This window comes from Drosophila takahashii, chromosome 3R (assembly GCF_030179915.1).
Source record: "Drosophila takahashii strain IR98-3 E-12201 chromosome 3R, DtakHiC1v2, whole genome shotgun sequence".
NCBI lineage: Eukaryota > Metazoa > Arthropoda > Insecta > Diptera > Drosophilidae > Drosophila > Drosophila takahashii.
The window spans coordinates 8,122,869-8,137,891 of NC_091681.1; the positions used below are offsets into that span (position 1 = coordinate 8,122,869).

At 43.6% G+C, this 15,023-nt stretch overlaps 4 protein-coding genes across 4 annotated transcripts; 1 reads left to right on the forward strand and 3 right to left on the reverse strand.

The window, feature by feature from the left end:
- Positions 1–4,017: 4,017 nt before the first annotated feature.
- Positions 4,018–4,926, forward strand: Osi11 (Osiris 11). Its single transcript, XM_017140325.2, has one exon. It carries the CDS (start codon positions 4,018–4,020, stop codon positions 4,924–4,926), a length of 909 nt encoding a protein of 302 aa, XP_016995814.2.
- A 1,153-nt stretch (positions 4,927–6,079) lies between these two features.
- On the reverse strand, positions 6,080–7,394 carry Osi10b (DUF1676 domain-containing protein Osi10b). Its single transcript, XM_017140321.2, has 3 exons — positions 6,941–7,394; positions 6,525–6,676; positions 6,080–6,460 (listed from the first exon to the last, which is right to left on the reverse strand). Exons 1-3 carry the CDS (start codon positions 7,356–7,358, stop codon positions 6,161–6,163), a joined length of 870 nt encoding a protein of 289 aa, XP_016995810.2. The 5' UTR covers positions 7,359–7,394; the 3' UTR covers positions 6,080–6,160.
- A 626-nt stretch (positions 7,395–8,020) lies between these two features.
- Osi10a (Osiris 10a) lies at positions 8,021–10,256 on the reverse strand. Its single transcript, XM_044394755.1, has 2 exons — positions 9,793–10,256; positions 8,021–8,643 (listed from the first exon to the last, which is right to left on the reverse strand). The coding sequence occupies exons 1-2, from the start codon at positions 10,250–10,252 to the stop codon at positions 8,021–8,023; spliced, it is 1,083 nt and encodes a 360-aa protein (XP_044250690.1). The 5' UTR covers positions 10,253–10,256.
- A 2,107-nt stretch (positions 10,257–12,363) lies between these two features.
- On the reverse strand, positions 12,364–14,289 carry Osi9 (DUF1676 domain-containing protein Osi9). Its single transcript, XM_017140310.3, has 3 exons — positions 13,967–14,289; positions 13,634–13,889; positions 12,364–13,131 (listed from the first exon to the last, which is right to left on the reverse strand). Exons 1-3 carry the CDS (start codon positions 14,099–14,101, stop codon positions 12,821–12,823), a joined length of 702 nt encoding a protein of 233 aa, XP_016995799.2. The 5' UTR covers positions 14,102–14,289; the 3' UTR covers positions 12,364–12,820.
- Between the last annotated feature and the right edge of the window lie 734 nt (positions 14,290–15,023).

A 15,023-nucleotide genomic window follows, 5' to 3' on the forward strand; every position in this document is an offset into this window, starting at 1 on the left:
GGTGCCCAAAATATGCTATAACAACGTCAGGCTCACGCCTCGGGATTTTGGAGGATAATTTCACAGGCAAACAAATGCAAAGCGGCGTTTTCCAAAACAAAAATAAATGCGGCACGTCAAGTAAGTTCCTTGTCGAAGGCCGCAGGGCGAATGAAATTGAAATTCGCCACAGAATATTTTTTGCCGACTGCTAAAGAGATTTGCCTGCGAAATATTAGACCTAAAATTGAATTGACTCCGCGTTCTCTCTCGCTGAGGGCAAGTGAAAATGGTTTTGTGTAGGGCCCAAACAAACAAACAGACGTATAATTTGAAGAAAAGCCCGAGACAAGCGTATAATAAATTCATCAAGACAGCAGGCAGTCAGTCGGTCCGATCGGATCCGATAGTCACGGTCCGGCTTTCCACGCTGCGGTGCAGTTCATCAGTTGTCGAGGGGTCAGAGTGAAACGTAATTGGCCCGCGGCACTTAATTTGATTGCGGAGAGGAGGTGGGAGTTCCTCCAGCCAGCGCAACCTGTGCCCACATCTCCGGCTTGCTTAGTTTTTTTTTTGGCGGGGGCGAACTTCGATGTCAACACAGAGTGAAAGTGAAAAACTTACCGGCGAAGGAAAAACCAAGGCAGGCAACAGAGCTTTTCTTGTATGCAATTGTTTTCGGTGGCGAAAAGGTTCCCAGCCAAATGGCCACAGAATTGTGTATTCTGCCTTATTGAGTTTGAGTCGAACGCGGAGACAAAGGCCAAATAAATCGCCCGGGCTTCGGGGAAAAGTTTCGTGACGATCGTTGCTAGAGTTATTCATCTCTGCACGGACAGAAAAGTCCTGGTTTAGTCTAGATAAATATGTCTTTGTTTAAAGGAAACAGTTTGATGATTTTTTAAATTAGTTACAATTATAACACTGTAAAAATAATACTTAATTATTATTTAAATAAATTGTATTTAAACATTTTGTTTTGAAAAAAAAATTGTATTGTTGAAAAATTTACAGAAAGAACATTTTTATTTTAAAATAGTAATATTATTTAAATTAATAAATTTGATACGACGATAGACGATTTGTTATCGCCAGCAAGATCTTGTTCTTGAGTCTAGAACCATTTTTCTCAGTGTAGCGCCGCAATTGGCTTCGATCACTAAGCGTTCGGTTGTTTGCTCGCTGTTAACACAAAATGCCAATTACTGCAAATTGTGGGCTGCAGTAGTTGGTCCGGCGTTTTCGGCCTATTAGCAGTGGATAGTCCGTCGAAAGTCGGATTGCGTGTGAGCCAAACGTGAATTATCATAAATTATCGCCGGCGGATTATGCAGCGGCAAGTGCTTTTGCATTTTCGAATTCATATTCGCAGAATGCAGTGTTTGTCCTCCGGCTGGCTATGTAGAACGAGCCGAAACTTATGCAGAGATATGCACTTTCCCGCTAGAAAAGAAAAACACTTTTTGTGTCCGACTACCCGCGGCGTGTTTCGTAGCGATAAAATTGCAAATCCCATCATTAGATGTTCGTCAGCGCGGCTTTTTAATTAATATTTCATAAATGAGAAGCTCCGAGCATAAATTATGCATGAGCTGCCGTGGAGGTGTCGCTTCGTTTGTTGTTTCACTTGCTACACTTGGCGAAATGTACGTGGCAAACTTTCTCCTTTCTCCGGGCAGCCCAAAAGTATGCTTTGAATTGCCTTTGTTGTCTGTCTGAAAAGCTACTTTATTCTCAATGAAATAAGATTAAACTTTAAGCTGTCTGTCTGCTTGCGTGGCGGATTCTACAATCAGCCTAGGCTTTTAATCCTTCCTCACATGTTATTACAAAAACACGTTTGACTACGTGTCAAGCAAATAGGATTAAACTCATAACGGGCAAGTCGGTAAATAATCAAGGTGATATAAAAATGCAATTACGCCATTTTTTCAATTATGTTATGTGTATCTAGCAAACAATTGTAGGCATCGGCTCAAAATCCCTTCTGAATGCTTGGCTTATAATCATAATTGCTTGATGGTGGTTTTAGTGTGGCTTTAGTGTCAAAATAATTGGTATTAACGTGGGGCTAGTAAATAAACCCTTTTAATTTTTTTTTTAATTAAAAACAGTTTATAGCCAACTGATTCAAAAGGTAGAGCAGCAATACCACTTTCATAAATTTGTTATAGTTAATTGTGTTTCCGACGTATAGCGTGTTCCTATAAAGTACCTATATATATTCTTGATCAGGATCACTAGCTGAATCGAGATAAGCAGAGAAAATTATCAAAAGTTTTAGGTGCAAAATAAGGGGTGAAACATTTTAAAAAGTAAAACGTTTCATAAAAATTTATTTTACTTTGCATATTTAAAACGTTTTCATTTTTATTTTTAAAACGTTTTTATATGAAAACGGCACATAAAACGTTGCATAATTTTCTCTGTGTATGTCTGTCTGGATGAACGCTGAGATATCGGAAACTACAAAAGCTAGAAAGTTGGGATTACCCACACATATTCTTGGGGTTCCCGCGCAGCGTATGTAACGACCTTGAAGTGTGTTTGGAGCTCTAATTTTTAAAGATTTCGGAAATGTATGCATGCATATATTGTTATGTTTATTAATTGAAATTGAAATGTAAAAGAAATTTTTCAAATCGGACCATTTATTAAAAAGGTTTGAGCAAATACTGGTATTCAGGCAGTGCATATCTTCATCCCCCTCGCACTGCCCTTAACTAAGTAACGGGTATCTGATAGTCGTCGTACGTTATAATCGTAAACCGGTCTCTCTTGTTACTTTTTAAGTGCAAAGCATTTTTTAAGTTCAACTACATTTTAATATTTATTTTTAGTATAGGTACTAATAATAATCCTACAGTACACATTTTAATTGAAGCTCATGAATAAACATTAAACCTAATTCGACTTGATAGAAATGAGACCATCCAATATCCTTCACGGCACGCTAATTTCATGCTTTCTTCTTCCAATTCCATGACTCTGCCTAATGTTATTTTTACAATTCGTACCAGGATAATTTGAGGCTGCCACTTTCGTTAACTTTCCTGCTACCGGCGACACATCTGGTGATTCTATAATTTTCCAACCAATCAGCATTCATTTCGGTTTCGACGCGCTCGCCTAATAAATATGTATGCCCCAATCTTTGCGTGTGCAATCGAAAGCCCAACTTTAAAGAAGATCTCGGCTCTCGCCTCGGTTTCACAGCTTGCCGATGAAAGTGGGCGTCAAAGGTGGTGGAAAATATCATTAAGCCGGGCCACCGATATAAAGACTGCAATAATTGCCCAGATCTGCTAATTACGGCAATGAGCAATGAAATTGGCCCCCTACAGCCAGGCTGCCGATTGCACTAAATCTGCAGCGAAGCTTTGCTTAGTGCCTGGCTTAGAGGCAGTTTCCAGCTGCCGGCTGCACTCATCATGCATACTACGCTCTGAATAGCCACCAGCTTTTGTTGCACTGAGAACAATCCCCCGGATGTGTTGAAAACTATTTAAAGCTCTTATCTCGACAAAGAAACACATGTTTTGAACAGCATCTAAAAATACAAAGAAACGCCAATGTTTGGTTAGATTCAAATGCTTCCTTATAGTTTATTAAAATAACGACAAAGTCGTATGTTTAAATTTCCTGGTCAGAAAATGGTTAGTCTACAGAGATTTAATTAATTTTAAATATCATTTAGTTATATGTTTTTTTTTAGTTATTTATGTGTTTAATAATATGTTTCTTCAGAAGCATTCAATATTTTTTTGAACCATGTTGTAAAAGAATTAAAACAAGAAACATTTATAGAATTTATTTAGTATGTTACTAACACAACTTTTTCCAGTGCACTTATGCTGGCAGCAAAAGCAAAACTAGCTGCAACGGCTGCCTGGCTAATTGTGGCAAGGTAAAGTGTATAAATTTGGCGGACAAACTGGCGCACAAGATCAGTTGGCCAAGAGATTTCCCAGCAGCTGAAGCTGGACGGCATTGAGATAGCAACGAGAGTGAGATCAAAGGATTGGGGATACGCACAGAATGGATTCGCGCCTGGGTCTGCTCATCGCCCTGCTGCTGGCGGTCTTTCATTCCAGGGCCTTGGTGGCCTCCATGCACTCGAGTTTGAATTCCACGGAGAGCGGCTTGCTGCGGACCGTGCGTCATGTGTACGGGCAGTGTGCGGATAGCGAAGACGTCTTCTGGTGCTGCAAGATCCAGGGAGTGCGCCTCCTAGGCCGCGCCCTCAAGGTACAACAACTGGGGATCGTGGACGGCGTGAGCTTGGTGCGCCGGGAGCCCGTCAGCCAGGATACGCGGAGTGGACGCTCCAGCCTGGCCGAAAGCCAGTTGAGCAATCGCGACCTGGAGCACATGTCTGGGAAGAGTCTGGACGCCCTGCTGCTGGACCGGTTCCTCAGCTTTGTCCACAGCCACCAGCTGCAGGTGAACCTGCCGCGCCTGCTGAGGTTTGGCGAGCGAAATGGCCAGGACTGGCTTCAGCAGCTGCTCGGCTATTTTCTACCAGCCAGCGAAAGTGAGGGTCGAAAGAAGAAGGATGACAAAAAGTATCTGGGACCCTTCATCGCCGCCGTTCTGCTGAAGACAGCTATTCTGAAAATGGCCTACCACTCCATCGCCATTGTGGCGGGAAAGGCGCTGATCGTGGGCAAGATAGCCCTGATCATTAGTGCTATAATTGGACTAAAAAAACTGGTTGGCCACGACGGAGGCGAGAAGACCACCTACGAGATCGTTAAGCATCCGCAGGTGCAGCAGAGCCACACCTACTCTTCTAGCCACCAGGGAGAGTACGACACGGGCGGCCACGACGGAGGATCCTATCATCGCAGCATCGACGACGAGATGATGATGCAGGACAAGGCCTACCAGGCCTGGATGCCCCACGTGGGCGCCTCCGCCGCGCCCGCCGCCAAGGGGTCCCGATAAGGGGAGGTCCTGCCGGGGTCAGAAGCTCTACAACCAAAGATCCCAAGAACCCCGATTAGTCCAATCTATTTGAATTTGTATTTACACTCGACAGCCCTCCAGTTTAAGTTTAGTATTCGTAGTTATTATGTTACCACAGAGCGAGCATTAAAAAGAAAAGAATTTCAGGTGAGATTGGTTTTAGTGGGCGGTCGTTCAACAAAAAAAGGGAACAAATTTGGAAACTGTTGAAGGAACCATAGCGCATATTACAGAAAATAGACAAAATACAAACTTGCAATCTTAAACAACACCTGACGAATTCTTCCCAAAACCAAATTTCATTTGACCCATTAAACAAAGCTATCGGAATCTCATACGCCAGAGCCTGAAGGATAGGAAAGCATCCCACAACCCCTACGTCCTGAGCCCAATATGATAAGCTCTTAGCAATCCATGGGTTCGAGACCAATTAACGTACTTCATGAAAACAACAATGCCAAATTGTTGGCAATATTATAAATCCAATGAATCAAACCATTTTAGGCTTTCAAAAAAGTCTTCAAAAATATGGGTGCCACTTCTGCGGTTTGTGAGCGTAACATTATAACTATTTTGAAAAAGAAACTCCAGGTTTAATGTTTGCACTCTAACTTCAACAAGATAGGAAGCTAGCTTCGGCCAGCCAAAGCTTATATACCCTTGCAGATCATTCCTATTAAATTACAAATCGCAAAAATGTTAAATTTCCTATTATTTTGACATTATTTTTTCTGTCTCTCCTATGGCAGCTATATAATAAAGTCGTCTGATTTTTGTTAAATTTAATTCGAAATTCGGAAATATTAAAAGGATATGACGAAACTTTGACGAAATGTAGCTTCTAAACTAATGAATGGAACTCAATTCAGTGTATAACATTATTACCTGTAAAATGTGAAATTAAAAAAGCGTCAAAAACGTTTTTTACACTTAAAAAAAAAATTGATCCATAAAAAAAATTTTATGTGCCATTTTCTTAATCAGGAAGACGTACCTTACCGGAAAACAAAGGTTTTCTTCATGGTATATTTCATCGATTTTTTTTTTACTGGTGTAATTATACTATACTAATGGTTTTAATTCAGCGAAACTTTTAATTGAATTTCCTAACTTAAGCTCGTAGACGATTTAAATACTTTTTTATACTTTTTATTGGCTCTTGTAGTTCACATGTATGTTACGAGTGCACGATTATATGGACACATTAGGCGTTTTATCTTAACATGTAAAGGAACCCCCGAGTGGGTTTGGTGGCCTCCGGACGCGGCTGTTGCGGGTCAGTCACCGCCTGATGCAGGCGGCGCTTCAGTGGTTCCATCTGGTAGGCCTGGTAGAACTCCATCTGGCTGCCCAGGGGAGGCTCCTCCACCTGCTCCAGCTGCGAGGATGCGTAGTCGTGGGTGGGCATGCTGCGGTGCCAGCCGCTCTCGTGACTCGAGTGAACCACCACGTGCTCCGTGCCACCGCCGCTTCCACTACCACTGTGTCCAGTCGAACCCTTTTTTAGACTGCCCTGCGGAGAGAGGCGTAGCGCCAACAATTTGGACGGAACTGTTCTAGGGACAGATTCTACTCACCAGCAAAGAGATGACCAGGGCGATCTTGGCCATGATGAAGGCCGAGCCGGCGATGAGGATGACCTTGCCCAGGAACATTTGGGCCAGAGTGGCCATCATGATCATGCCGCCCATCATGGCCATGTGCTTGTCTTTGTCCTTCTTTTTGCGACCTGTTTTTTTTTTGGAGCAGTTTTTATTTTTCTTTTTATACTTGTCTTTCTTCTTTTTTTTCTTAGATTTTTTCTTTTTTTTAGGCTTTTTCTTCTTAGACTTTTTCTTAGGCTTTTTCTTCTTAGACTTTTTCTGTTTCTTTTTCTTTTTAGACTTTTTCTTCTGCTTATCTTTATCTTTATCATAGGTTGATGCATGCACTTCGAAACTACCCAATCCTCCTATTAACTTATCGACTTTATCATCTACGCTCGCATAAGTACCTTGATCGAAGCCCAGTTCGCTGCCAAAGTCATCGATGGCATTGGAAATGGTCAACTGCCGAGGTAGCTGAAGTCGCAGAGCTCTTCCCTGGACCAACTCCAGCAACTTTCCCGGCAAGCCAGTATCCATCCGCCTCCTCTCCTGATCGTGAGATCCGGTCTGTGGTTCAATGCTTAGGTACTCGCTGATCTGCCAGGTGCTGTTATCCCTAGTGGCACCGTCCAGCAATCGCTCGCTTTCGGAACCCAGACACTCCCAAACCTCTAAGCCACCCAGGCAGTGGGCTATAATCCTGCCCAGACTCCGGGGACTCCATTGGGAAGTGGGCGTCTCACCAGCAGTTTCATTTCCCCGATGAGTCAAGGCCAGGACCGAACTGCCTAGCATTACGCACTGTAGCAAAAGCACACGCCACATATTCCTCTACTATGTTTAATAAGACCTCTTTGAGAGCTTTTTGAACCACAAATAACCCAGACAGTTGGCCTGCCCTGCTATTTATAATGCCAGTGTCTTTCTCGGGGGTAGCAATTAACGCGCTTGTCAAAGCACGACACTGCTCTCTTGATAGGAATCAAATAGAAATGTTTTCAGAAGTTTGCTTGCTGAACCCTGACCCACCGAAAACTGAAACCGAATCATTCGGTTAAGTTAACTTTCATTTTTGGAAAGCACTCACTATATGTGGCTAATTACAGCTGATAAACACTCTAAGAAAATGTTACCCAAAAGATATTTATTAAAGTCACATGCATTTTAATTAATATAACTTTTTTAAATAACCCAAAAATGCATTCCGTTTATATTATTTATATAAATATTTTTTCATTGATACAGATATGACAGATATATTTTGACAAAATTATTTATTTATAAATAAAAGATTCTTAAGATTCTTAAATTAAAATTTAAATTTAACGTTGTTCTACTATTGATCTAAGGTGATTTGTCTAGTTTGAAAGTTAAAAAGAAAACCATATACTTATTCACTAGAGTAACTAATTTTAATTACCCAATACAACGGATTTTCAGGTTTATATATACAAAAGTTCTGTTTTTCGTCGAGTGTAAATTATGCCCTACAGCGATCTCACGTCCACCGCCTGCCAGCCCTCCATTCCATGGGGATCCTGAAAGTTTCTCATCAGAAGTTCGCCCTCCTGCTCCACACTGGCTGCCAATAGTTTGTTAGTTGGCCTGCGTTGGTTTTCAAAGTCGTAGAAGCGGTCTTGGGTGGTTGGTTTAGGGTTGGTTGGCGGTGTTTTGAGCGGCGTATCTGCTCCTCGAGGCTGCTCAAATCTTACCTTTCGCTCACTGCGACGATATGGTGACGTCTCGTGCACATCGTACTGGTGGTGGAGCTCATCCTGGCCTTGGCCAAATACCGTTGTTTTACCAGGAAAATGGCCCACTGGTCGGTGTCCATGAAAGCCGCTGAAACCAAAGTTCGAGCCACCAAAGCTGCCGAAATTAGCGCCTCCAAAACCACCGCCCAACCCACCTAAGCCTCCTAACCCTCCCAACGAGCCCATGATTCCACCTAGTCCCAAAAAGCTGCTCACATAAATCGCCAACTTTACCAAAAACAATGACTTCTTAAGCAGCAGACATATGCCTGCAAATAGCAGGGGAACCAGAGCCACTAGATTGAACTTCAGGCCCAAAAGAAAGGGCAGTAAATACTGCTTGGCCAACACGCGACCTGAAAATGTATAAAAATGTATTAACAATATTATATTGTGATCATTATTTCGTGTCTCTAATAAACAGTCTGGCAATGTGTGCATTTAATTGTGCTTACTTACTTTTGAACAAATATATTGCAAAACATTTAGACATTTAAATACGATTTGTATACCCGTTACTCGTAGAGTAAAATGATATATTGTATTCGTAAACAAGAAAGGAAGCTGGCTTCGGCCAGCCGAAGCTTATATACCCCTGCAGATGAAGTAAATACCTATAGTTTAATGCTCACTCGGTGAGGTTCCAGGGATTCCAGATTCAGCGTGCATATTTGTTTTTAAGTTGTCAAAAATCAAAACGCCTACTTCCTTAAAAGTTACAATGAATTCTTATATTTGTTTGAATATTCCTATTGGAGCCTTTAGATATAGTGGTCCGATCCGGTTCGCTCCGACATATGTACTACCTGCAATAGATAGAAGACTTTCGGGAAAGTTTCATCGCGATAGGTTTAAAACTGAAAGACTAGTTCGCATAGAAACGGACAGACGGACAGACGGTCTGACGGACTGACGGACAGACGGACATGGCTAGATAGACTCGGCTATTGGATGCCATTACTCATCCAATCATATTGATCTGTATGGCAAAGTTAAGCTCTGATCTATTGACTTTAAAATAAAACTAAAACTGGCCCAACCGAGTGGATATCTGCCGAGATATAAGAAGAAATTCGAAAAAAGTCCGAAATTTAACATTTCAAACTTTAAAAAATCTTTTAAAAAAAACTGTGCCATCGAAAAAAAATTAGTGCTATTTTCGTGATCTAGGGGTCTAAGACTAACAAAATTTGCCTTCAATTGCTGGGGAGCATTTCGGCTGTAAACTAGTGTTATCGGGGGCGCGTAAATTTTTTTTAAAAATTGTATTAACAAGCTTAACCATTTTAGAATTACAAAAAAATAATTGTTTTTTAAATTATTAACTTTTATTTTTTGCGTTTATGCCAAAAAAACGGGCTTTTGCCCCATTCAGTAAAAAGTTATGACCAAATAATAAAACTCAAGCAGTGCAAGCAGTCGCTCTGCTGCATGCCTAACTTCGTCTCCCTCGCAATTCCCTGGCTTTTAGGTGTTGCAGGTAATATAATTTTTCCAACTCTTACCAGTTGTGGGATCCTCGTATCCGAATTGTCGCTCCCCCTGCCCGGCTCCATCAAGGACGAACTCCGCCACACTGTTCGCATCCGCTGTGGGTCCAATTTTAAACATCAAACCAGGATAGAGGCCATCCATATGCCACTCGAGACTTCGTTGGCCCATCACGGCGCCCGCGTTCTCCAGAATGCCCCGAAAATCCACGGGATCTGTGTCGAGCACATTTGCCAGAGATCTAACTGCGGCTGTTTCACTTTTGACAGTCACAAAATCGTCCACGAACCGGATGTTATCGCTCTCATCCAATCTCTGGATAAAGTTCAAGGCTGACCGTCCCAGACATTCGCTTAGCTTGGGTTGTTGAGATCCGCGAACACACTGCTTGAACTCCGAACTTATAACCGAAAAGTCACTGCCAATTACGTGGTGGATACCGACCAGGAGCAACACAATATCCAGTGGCGACATGTTGGTCAAGTGTCTGGATCTTGAATGGGCCCGCTGGCCAACTGACCCCTGGGTTTTATATCCGCCACATCTGGTTATACAATAATCAACTGGTCTTTTGGCCAAATCTGCTCCCATTCAGCTAATGCGCTGCTTTTTGCACATGGCCCAATAACGGAAATTGTTTTACATCAACGCCAAGTGGCGGCTCTTCGTCTTCGTCTGCTTCTTATTTAAGCCGGCATGGTCATGGTCAGTGCACACGACCCATAGCTGCGTCGACTGGTGGCCAATTTTTCGCACATCTCTGCCATTATGCAAGGGGTTATTGTTATTCCAAAGAAATTATGAAATACTCGTAGGCGCCACCGTTCGGACCCCCTGGAAAATCTACAATTACCATTGCTAATGCCAGTCCATTAAATAAACGGAGGCGCTTAGAGAATTACCAGAAATGTTCCATCGCTTATACAGAAAAACTTGAAAATTGCCGCCAGTCAATTAAGAAAACAAACAAGCGGAAAGGGGGGAATCAGAGGTACTTTTTTGTGGAATATCTGAGTTTATTGTTCAGCATGATTTATTCATATTTAAAGAAAAGGAAAATGGCAACTATTTTTTGACAAAAAAATGTTATAATTACTACGGTTTTTTATTTTTAAAGAATCAATATTTTTACGGTTTACTAAAAAATATGTAAAAAAACATAAAATTATGTAATTTTTTAAGAAAAACCAAATTTGATTTATTTAATTTTTTAATAAATAAATTGTTTGGTCTTACTTAAAGCATATGATTTTATGAGTTAAAATCCCTACTGGGTGATATACCTAGTATTCATTGTTTGTATTATATATTATATACAAATTATTTTCTTATTAAGCAAGTTAAACAAATTTAGTAGCCTCTATAACCATACCTTAAAGAGTTATACTATTAATTAAAAAAAAAAAAATAGATTTTTTTTGTTTTCTATATATATCTTCCCCCTTAAGTATAGAAAGTTTCTTTAATATTCCGCATAAATTCCAGTGCAAAAACTTTGCATACTCTTAGGCCGAGAAGGTAAAGACTTAACCGCTGTTTTGGTGATGCCAGCACGTCAGGTGATTTGACTGTAATTGCAAACACATAAAGGTATTTTCTCAGTCTCCGCGGCTGGGAAAATTTAAATATCCACCTTAGAAACTGTCTGACTTCTTAACACCCCAGGGCTCTTGACGAACTCAAAAATCACCCGATTTTACTGACGAAAAGCAGACAAGCGACCAAAGAAAGTTTGAGGTGAATCTGTCCCCTCATCCTCGAAAATCATCCCTTCCACTCAGACAGGTTTCAAGGAATTTTGGCCCTGGATTTTTGGTTTCATCTCTGCGGCTGTCGCCGAAAACTTTTGTAATTTGGCTAAAGTTTTGTTTCGCTTTATTGGGAGGTGGCGTGCAATAGCAATGGCCGACAGCTAATAAATTTCGAATTGCAAAGCGACAAAAAAAGAAATTGTATTAATAAACACTTTCACCGCAAATACTTGAAATTCACGGCCAGTTGCCTGCAGTTGTTTACAAATAGTTAGCGGCGAAAAAAAGACATTCGAGGCGGACGTTCAGACCTTTTGGCCATTTTGAGCTCTGGGGTTTGTCGGCTTTGGCCATTTATATGCCGAATGACGATGCCGACGGGCCATGGCAATGGCCATAAATTGCAGCAGCGGGGCGTGCTCCCAGTCTGCGAGTGGAGTCCACGCTCCCATCCACACACCCAATTTGTTTGGGGCGTACGTGTTGCACTGCGAATGCAAAAGCAGAAGGCAAAAAGCAGGTCGCAACTTTCATTAGATTTTCCCGAGATGTCGAAATGTCGAGATGCGAGCCAGTTTCTGGAGCGACATCGGATATATATAAATGGCTGTATGGAATGGTATAACTATGACTGACCGGGGATGGGGCTTCTGAGGCTTCACGCCTGGCTGGCTCAAGTGAAATCCGGCGATCTTGCTCCGTGATTTTGTGTGTCGCCCATGCAATTGATATCGCTGGCCCAGTTCACCTTAGCCGGCGAGTAAAAGAGTGAAAGAGTGAAAGCATTTCGCTGCGTATGAGTGATATCCCATTGAAAGACACCAAGACACCAAGTTCGAGATAAATGCGGCATTTCTTTTATTGATTTGTGTGTTTTTGGGGGCGTGGCCAGGGGGCTTTTCCTGCGCCTAGCGGCAGTTCAGAGTTAGGCAGTGCAGTTTAATAGTTTAGTGTGAGAGTCGAGTTAGACTAAGCGTAGAGTTGTAAACAGTAAAGCTCTGAGTATTAATACAGCAATTGCAGTCATTTTAAGATTAGATTAAACGGCGCCAGGTGTCCCCCTTGGCGGCAGCCCCTGGCTGCTTATTTCCTAGACCTATTTGCTCTGGGTTCTGGGTTTTTATTTCATTTCTGGTTTTCCTTCTATTTCTCTTGATGGCGCCTTAAGTGTGTAAGCCTGGCATGAACTATGCTATACAAATAAATTAAATAAATAGAATAAATTAGACGGCCCTCCGAGTATTGCACTGATCAGTTGCCTCAGCATTCAGAATTATTTGGCATGATTAGCTTATTGCTTATACGCCGCGTAGGCCAGCTGCTGGGCCTGGGAGTCGTCAGCCGGCAGCGAGCGTCCGTAGCTGTGCTCGTGCTCGTAGTGCGGGTGCGCCACCACCTCGTAGTTCTCCTTCTTGGACTCGAGCAGCTTCTTCAGCCCGATGATGCCGGACAGCAGCAGGGCGATCTTGCCGATGACCAGGGCCTTGAAGGAGATCAGGGCCAGGAAGCCGATGGCCAGGGGCAGCAGGGCGGCCATCTTCAGCTTGAAGAGCATCAGCAGGGGCATCAGGTACTTCTTCTTCTCCTTCTTCTTGCCGCGGGCTGAAATCGGGGAACAAAAGCACAAGCCCATTTGAAATTCGAGACTTACGATTTGCATTACTTTCGCTGGACCCAAGCCGACCGCTCATTAGCAACTGGAGCACAGATAATTAGCCAGCGAACAGGATCGACCGCTTTCTATGTGGCTGCGTTTAGAAATTGGAAATCGGAAATTGCAGCCGCCGCGCTGCGCACAAAAAGAAAGTAAGCCTCGCTAACTGGCTGACTAAAGTGCAATTAATAGCCAACTATCTGGATAACCAGCTGCCAATGCACCGCTATGTGCATGGCTACATGGCTAGATGGCTGTGGCCATGTGGCTGCATCACAGGATGACCTCGATATGGCGGCGACTTAACAGTGAAAACAGGATTTGTGCCGGAGCCATCTGCCCGAACTGGTCGCTTGCATTACTAACCCAAATTGGCAAAGAGCTGGCCCGACCAGAACGGTAATGTATGTGGGATCGGGATGGGATGGGCGATAGATGTACGATACTCACATTCCTCGAGGGCGCGCTGCATGTCCTGGATGGAGTCCTTGGGCACCTTGAACTGCAGTGTGTGGGTGCCGAAGAAGCGGGCCACCCGCTCCACCAGCAGGGAGTCGACCTCGGCCTCCCGGGCCTCGACCTCCTCGGGCAGCTGCATCTCGTTGAGGGACCGCCCCACCGGGATCTCATCGGTCTTCACCAGGGCAATGCCCTCGGTCAGCCGCACATCGCCGTTCTCGGTGTCGAAGTAGTGCAGGGCTCGCTCCTTGGGGTTGATTTTGGATTTGGTTAGGGATGGAGATCGGTTTTTCGGTTTGGGGACCGGGCCCCCGGATTCGTTACCTTCATGCACAAGACCATTGAGCGCTCGCCGCAGTCCTTGACCATCTTCAAGGCGCTGGTCAGCAGGCTGTCCGCTTCCGAGGCAGCCGCCGCCGTGGAGGCGATCAGCGCAAACAGGCAGACAAACTTGAACATGGCTCTGGATTCGGGTGGGTATTTCCTCGATTCTAGTATATTTCTCACAAACACTTGGCACTGGCTCGCAGCTTTGATATCCTGCCACTTCCTGGCGATTCTGTGTGTTCACTTGATTGAGTGCACTGCGCTCGATTGGCGTGTTCGATCTGTCGGTCAGAAGGCAACCGGTAAACTGTGGCTAGAAGACGCACGCGGATCGAGTTTTATTCCCGGCCAGCAGAGCGGCAGCAGCGTTGGCCAGCAGCGACGACAGCGTTGTCGTTGTCGTTGTCGCTTTAGCGCTCTGCAAGTGGTCCGAACCCCTGATTCCCCCGGTTGCCCCCAGTTGCGCCACCCCCCCTCGCACACAGTAGCCGAGCTTAGAATTTAAATAAACAAGCCGACGCCGAACCCGGCCAGGTTGCAGCCGAAGTCGCAGTCCCAGTCGAAGACCAGCGCGAAGTGGCCAGCCAAGGCGCAGCAGAGACACCTGGACAGGTGCGCCGCAGTCGCCGTTCACGCCGGCAGAGCTTGTCGGATTGGCAGTTGTTGTTTGTCAACACACTTCGGCGGCAGTTAGCTGTTTGCCTGCCACAGGGAGGAGGCCAATTGATCAGCAAGCTCTTAAATATTGAATTTACTTGTACTGGGACCGTTTGAATCGAGTGGCAGGGCCTTTGGGACAGAAAGTGATGGGACAACACCTGCTCGGATTATTACCCGCCCTTCGCAAATTAAAAAAATACGCCTTTAATTAATCCTTCGTGATGAAAGCTTACCACAAGACCATTATTTATTTAAAGGCAGCATCTAAATAGCGAGTTTACAAGGCTTTAAATTGATGGAAGTTCTTAGTTAGGGATATAATGACAAGATAAAAACTTAAGGGAGCTTTGACAAAGTAAAATTAGATGAATATATATGGGCACTTCCAGAAAAA

Bases quoted from the DNA above. Each gene is read 5' to 3' on its own strand.
- Osi10b (XM_017140321.2), bottom strand. From the start codon at position 7,358: ATGTGGCGTGTGCTTTTGCTACAGTGCGTAATGCTAGGCAGTTCGGTC. The intron at 6,677-6,940 runs GTACTTATGCGA...AAAAAAAAACAG, and splicing joins CGAACTGGGCTTCGATCAAG to GTCGCAAAAAGAAGGACAAA. The intron at 6,461-6,524 runs GTGAGTAGAATC...CTCTCTCCGCAG, and splicing joins CCCTGGTCATCTCTTTGCTG to GGCAGTCTAAAAAAGGGTTC.
- Osi9 (XM_017140310.3), bottom strand. From the start codon at position 14,101: ATGTTCAAGTTTGTCTGCCTGTTTGCGCTGATCGCCTCCACGGCGGCG. The intron at 13,890-13,966 runs GTAACGAATCCG...ATCAACCCCAAG, and splicing joins CAATGGTCTTGTGCATGAAG to GAGCGAGCCCTGCACTACTT. The intron at 13,132-13,633 runs GTGAGTATCGTA...CCCCGATTTCAG, and splicing joins GCAGCGCGCCCTCGAGGAAT to CCCGCGGCAAGAAGAAGGAG.
- Osi11 (XM_017140325.2), top strand. From the start codon at position 4,018: ATGGATTCGCGCCTGGGTCTGCTCATCGCCCTGCTGCTGGCGGTCTTT.
- Osi10a (XM_044394755.1), bottom strand. From the start codon at position 10,252: ATGTCGCCACTGGATATTGTGTTGCTCCTGGTCGGTATCCACCACGTA. The intron at 8,644-9,792 runs GTAAGAGTTGGA...ATACATTTTCAG, and splicing joins ATACGAGGATCCCACAACTG to GTCGCGTGTTGGCCAAGCAG.